Consider the following 6,866-nt stretch of genomic DNA (forward strand, 5'->3'; position numbering starts at 1 on the left):
GTCTCGTCTGACCTCAAATCGTCTTGTTTCAGAGCGGGACTGCGGTCTCTACCCTACAATGCCAAGATGCATTACAACTTCGCAAACTTCCTTAAAGACACGTCGCAGCCGAACCTTGCGGTTCACCATTATCAGTTGGCTCTCTGGTAAGTCTATTTCTCTTTCTCGCGCCCGTATACAAAATCTTCAGATATATATTGGGACAAAAGTGATATTCATTTGCTCTCGCGAGAAAATACATATACCTAATTATGAACGTTTAAATGCTTTAATATGTTAATAATTGGGAGAATATATTTCGAGGCATTTTATCATAAATTATTATATAATAATTATTTAAAACACAAAAATTACATTATTTTATATATATGATATGATGTGATATATATATTTTATGTACACATTTTGTGCCTCACACTTTAGTAATTCTATTTTTTATTTATTAATAAAAGTATTTCGTCAGATTGTCTATTGATTTTTGATGTTTTATCTTCATAAATACTTTCTATTGTATTATATTTGGGTATGAATTATTCGATTTTTTTTCTTCAATATGCTCTAAATGTTACACTAAAATTGATTATATTTCGATATATTTCATCAATTTATCATTTCCTGACAAATATGTTTTTGCGGTGACAGTTATCTATAAAATAAGCGGTTTTCACATAAAAAATATAATTTCATATAAAAATATATTGAAATGTACATATAATATATAATAATGAAAGCCGTATCGATTTCGATACAGTCGATAATTCAAATTTATTATTTTATATAACACCAAATTTATGGAATTAATACATTAACACTGTGTAATGTGAGAGCGTAACGTTTTTCATAAAAATATTATACGTAACTATATTTACTTCAAGTTGTCAAATTCCAAAAAAATAACAAAAATATACATATAAACCATTATTTCCACAAATGTTTCTGCCGTGACAGTCATCTAAGATAAGCGGTTTTCACATAAAAAGTGTAATTTTACATAAAAGTGCATTGAAATGTACATGTAATATGCAATAAGTAATAATGGAAGATACATCTATTTCGATGCAGTCGATAATTTAAGGAATAAAATTTATCATTTTATAATATAAAACCTCAAATTTTATGGAATTGGTACATTAACACTGTATAATGTGAGAATATAACGTTTTTCATAAAGATATTAGTTATACATAATTATATTTACTTCAAGTTGTCGAATTTCAAAAGATTAACAAAAATAGGCGTATCAACCATCATTATTTATAGGCAATATAATACACTAATTCGCCACAATTAAATAATTTAAACATGCAAGTCTCGCAAATCTGAATTATATTTCATTCAGACAATTACAGTCATATCACAAAATAGAACGAAAAAATTTTTTTTAAGTACTTAAGTAAAAATATTCTAAATACTATATTAAAAATTTTATTGATATACACAAATACATAATAGCAAAAATATATAAAATATTTGTATAACACATATACAGCTTGCAGTTTATATTTCAACTCTTTTCAATAATTGTAACATGTATGTTAAGTTGTCGCTGTTAAAAATTTTAGTATCCAAAAAGAAGTAGGCCAAATATTACAAAGAAGTTTTTTACGTAAATATGTACACAAGATAGATATTCTGATTACTGGTATAGTTTATTAAAATAAACAGAATTACGTGAAAAGAGAGGCGCTACACTGTTAAATTCGTAAAAACGTCAAATTATATTCAATTCAAGCTATTTTTTATTATTTTTATAGGTCATGACACTGCTTCTATTCAATATATAGTTAATTAATTTAACTAAAATAATGAAATTTTAATTAAATTTAATTAAATAATTTAATTAAAGAAAATGTCTTAAATTTGACTCAAATTTAGTTTATTATTTACTAAATGCACGTTAATTAAAGACGTTATTTACTTTGAAACTAACCGTAAAAATAAATCGATTTTGATACACATGGAAGTTAAAAATATTAAAGTATTATTTTTAATTCAAGGGATTGGATTACCATTGCTTCTTTGATATCTAACAGTATAGACTTGTCTGATGATTATTTGAATAGCAAGCCACATGATCTTGAAAAAAATGTCCTGCTGTTATTGTTTTATGTTTGATGAATATGCTAAATTAAGGTATATTTCTGAGAATAATTTTAATTAATTTAATTGCTAAGCCATTTGCGTAAAGTGTGTAAACCTCGTATATTTTCAATACGTGTTTGGTGACATTTCTGAACAATTTGTATAGCTACTCGTACTTTAGATATTCTATCTCACAAATTATTTTGAAATTTTCTGTTATTTTACAATCTGTTGCGAATAATTGCTTTAAAAAAGATTTGTAATTATCAATTGATATTCCGTAGAAAATCTCCCGTTTATTCCATATTACTTACGTATCAATTTTGACAAAAATTATGGATGAGTGGAGATCAAACACGTATTCATGAATATGAATGTTGTTTATGTAAAAGAATGTGTTGTTACACATATGCCTGTACCCTGTACGGTTTTATAGAGAATATCGCTATGGAAGGGCAGAAAAAGTAATTAAGAAGATTTATTTATAAATTTCTGCATTACTGAGGAATTTTAATCAACTTTCGGCTTCATACCGTCTGTAACTTTGTAATAATTCTTTCATCTTTGGAATAGATATATAGACGGTAAAATTAATGCATAAATTCAACGGCACAATATAATTGCAAATCCATAATTTGCATTTTTTTAACCACACTCGCCAATGCTTGTTTTTTACTTTAGAGAGTTTCCATCCATTTCCAGGAAATAATGTTATCACAAAAATCTTTCGAAATAATCACGTTTATATTGCGTTATGCTATTTTATTTCATCTCCATCTTCATTTTTTTTTACTGTTACGATCTATTTTCACTTACTTAATATGTATTCCTTCGTGCGTAACATGACAGAACAGACGGAATATATTATGCAAGAGTAGTCGGCGTAATACAATCTTATTACCACACACAGACTCTTCTCTCTGCTTGAACCATCCTTTTCTACATTCGCGTTTCTCGTGCATAGCGTGAGCAGGGTCGCAGCGAACCGACAAAAGTGCATTAATTAGCCGTAGCTCGACTGCGCTCGAAATGAAGTGGTAACCAGTCGTTCGTTTTTTTTTCTATTGCGCTTCTCCCTCTCTCCCCTCCCCCTCGCCCCATCTTTTTCTCTGCAACCTCACCACATCTCTTCCTATGCTCCTGTCTGCGCGTTTTTTATCCCACGTGTGTGTTTCGTGAATTTCGTTATCCCGTCCAGCGCAAGAAATGCTCGACAAGGATCATAGCGGCGCACAAAATAATGGTCTCTGTTGGAAAAATAAACGCGTTTCTCATTTTAAACTTCTGCGTGTACACTCTCGCGATGTGCCATGCGATTCATCATCAGGCAATCGTCTGCGGTGTACCCATAAATCGGATCCCCGATTCTTTATACACGTTTACCATACGCGAGCGCTACGTGCATTTTGCAACATCACGCTCGGACTGTTTTATCGTAATATCAGATTATTTGTCTACGCGAATGCAATCAGTCCGGTAAACATATCGAGAGAGTGGCGATGTGGTGCAGGAAAAAACACAGGATAGACGAGGAGGGGGTGGAGGGGAAGGGGGGGGTGGTGAAGAGGGAGAGAATTGGTCGGCACGACAGCAGCTGCAGCCGCTGCGTTGCAGAAGCGAGCGCGGGCGACTGCCGGATGAAAATTGCATTTCGGCCTTATACGCCGCCAGTTCGCTCGTCCAGTTCGCACACTTGTAGATCTCATTTCCTACGCTGAGCTTTCCAGCGGTTCTATGCAGGTCGCACTTCTTTTTCGTCTTTCTCTCTCCCTCTCCTTCTATACCCCTGGCCCCCTTTTTTTCCACCACTCTCGCCACCGTTACCATCTCTGCATCGCGCGCGTTCTGGGGATCGACTGTTATCGGCTCTGAAAAATCGAATCTTCAGCTAACTGGCAATTTCCTCCGCTTGTTCTGTGCACCAAATCATCGCATCGTTCGCTGTTTCAGTTGACGCATAACGCGGCGCGGTGCGAGAGACATAGATTGGAAAAAGACTGCCTTTCTTCTCGTTTAACCTCCTCCGTGAAACAACATTTTCACGGCAGCATCGCCTAACGTGCGATTCCATAAAACACTCCGCTCGAGAATAATGGCTCGATCCTTCCTCTCGTGCATCTCGCGTTTCTACCGTCTCGCTGCGTCTCTCGTTCATTGCCTCCAACATTCCGCTTTTAGTTTTGATCCTCGCGCGACGAATTAGTTTTCGATCTGTCGTACGAAATTTCCCCGAGGAGAGTCACGACAAAGTTTCTGCTCCCTCCGGAATATCGCGCCGAGTAAGTAATTTAAAGTAGCCTGAGATTGACCTGGTCCGTGCACGAGTAATAATTGAGCGTCACCGGAAGAACATAGAGTTCTCCCGAGGTGTTCACTCCAAGGCCTTTCGCTCCCGCGCCTCTTTCCTCCTTTCTCTCTCTGTAGCGCTTATTGCATTTGTGGAAAGAATGGCGCGAAGTGTCTTGAGAATTATGAGCGAAAGATAAAAAGGAAGATGCGAAATGAAATGAGAAGGAAAAGACGAGCATATTCGATCGATGGAACGTCATAGAATCGAGGAAGACGCGACTTTTCTGTTTGCTTTTCATTCACCGAGAAAAGCAGACAGCGTATCGTGAAAATGCATTTCTTCGCTCTCTTTCATTCGTTTCACTTCCCTCTTTCGAATTATTTTGGTACATAATCGCGTTACTTCTCAGCGTTCCACTTTTTCGTTCTCTTGGTCGATAGTCATGGATATTAGAACTTCATGATTTGCTGCTTTTCTTATGTTAACAGATTTATTTTATTGTATTGAATTTTGCGTGCATTTTTTGTGTGTGCGTAAAAAGTATAATCTTTGTAAGCTCTTAATCTTTTATCTCAATAATAATGTATGTACGTGCGCGCGTATCTATAATTAAAAATATGTTTTCCTTTTCTCTCTCTCTCTCTCTCTCTCTCTCTCTCTCTTATTATCTGGTTTCTTAAATTATGTTTTATCTTTTATATTTAACTTTTAATTTAATTTGTGTTTTAGTTTCAATTTTATTACTCTTTCATGTTTAGGTTGTTACACAAGAACATATACAATATATTATCGATGCTTTACATTTTATTTGTGCATCTCTCATTTTGTATTTTGTCATATATTTTTGTTATAGTATTGGCATCAATAAAGTTATTATTATTATTTCTTTTGTATGCGAGAAGAGAATCCAGAGTGTAATTAATTTTATGAATAAACAAATCCTTTATATTCTCACCCTTTGAATTAAAAAAAGAAACAAATGTAAAAACCCTGCGTAAAAACAGATAAAATATTTATTCGAATAATTTACAGTGGAAATTTGGCCGTTTAAAAGTACATCGGCTTTAAAAATTTTCGGTTATAGTCGATATCATTATTTATGATTTGCGACAAAACCAGCATCGCGATACGCGCCATTTTCAGATGATGCATTGTTGCTGGATCGTAGATACCGGCCGTGAACGAGATATATAAACCATCAGAATTTTACACGGACATTATACAGCCGTATATTTACGATAATGCATTATTTGATTGCAGTTTTACGACGCCGCGCTTTTACTATTATTCAGCCCGGAGCATAAAACCACGCTCGGTGTGTGCCGGTTCTGTATCTCGCAGTAAATCAAGTGCGAAGGAAATCCCTTGAATACGCTGATCCGCAATAAAAATTCTCGGGACAATCGCTCGTAGAAGGAAACATTCAGAAACGAGTCGTAGTTATGCAGCGATGCTTTGCTTGAATAATATCGACAGTCTAACAATAATTTACTGCATATTGCTCTTTGAGTGTGTTTTGTAAGAATCATGCACAATGTAATTCTGTTCAATTAATACGAATCGTTTTTTTTTTTACGCTCGGTTTACCATTTTTTATCTAAATGTGAGCCTCCGCATTGACATTTCATCGTTTTATACTCATCTCTTGGGTAACGTCGACTATTTTTAAAAATATATAAATGGAAAAGACTAGAGTTATTAAAAAGTTATAAAAAAGTTTATCGTGTATATTCATTGCACAGTATACTTATTAGTTCAACGAGTAAAGCGGAACTCTCTTGCGCTCAGTACAAAAATAATGGAATAAAGCTACCATAACTCAGTTTGCATAAGACGCGGTTGCGTTGCGTAAGACTCTAGCTATACGCGAAACTTGGTATAGTTGTTTAGCAGCGTTCGCTGTATCCTAAGTATTGCGATTTTAATAATGCTCTACGGGGTAAAACTCGTGCGTATTTATGACTCTCAGCTAAAATAGTACGTAATATTATCTTAAGCCTTGTAAAAGTATTCTAACTCTTGGCTGCGAATGTTATTACCATTATTATAGAGAATTATTATTATTATTATTGTGGAAAAGGTTATTGAAATGTCATATTATTGCTTTTATGTCATATATATATATATATATAAAAAATTGTGTAATTATCCTGCTCGCGCAAAACTTAGCACAATCTCTCGAATCGATCGAAACATATTGAACCAACGTGAAAAGTACATGTATACAATGAACCTGCAGTGTAGAGTGTGCTGTGAAAAGGAAGCCGTGCGGTCAATTTATCCACTGACGTTTCCGACGTGCCAGCAATGCGAGCTTATAGTTTGGTCATCGATTCTTCGCAGTGCAACGATGCTTCATCATTGTTTCACGTTTGCAAGGAGATATTTATAGAGAGTAATGTCCTAGAATTAATTCTAATTGTGAGATTTGTGTGTGTGTATTATTCATGTTTATATGAAAAAAATTATTTGATTTATTTTAAATAATATTAAT

The 6,866-nt window shown here is 34.1% G+C and overlaps 1 protein-coding gene across 1 annotated transcript in view; it reads left to right on the top strand.

Moving 5' to 3' along the window:
* Positions 1-6,866, top strand: part of LOC108754890 (transmembrane and TPR repeat-containing protein 1-like) — a 157,443-nt gene that overhangs the window by 129,419 nt on the left and 21,158 nt on the right. The window contains exon 10 of the mRNA XM_018497547.1: positions 33-146. Within this exon, the coding sequence (XP_018353049.1) occupies positions 33-146 (114 nt within the window). The remainder of the gene's footprint in view (positions 1-32; positions 147-6,866) is intronic.

The sequence above is a fragment of the Trachymyrmex septentrionalis genome, unplaced genomic scaffold (assembly GCF_001594115.1).
Source record: "Trachymyrmex septentrionalis isolate Tsep2-gDNA-1 unplaced genomic scaffold, Tsep1.0 scaffold81, whole genome shotgun sequence".
NCBI classification, from domain to species: Eukaryota; Metazoa; Arthropoda; class Insecta; order Hymenoptera; family Formicidae; genus Trachymyrmex; species Trachymyrmex septentrionalis.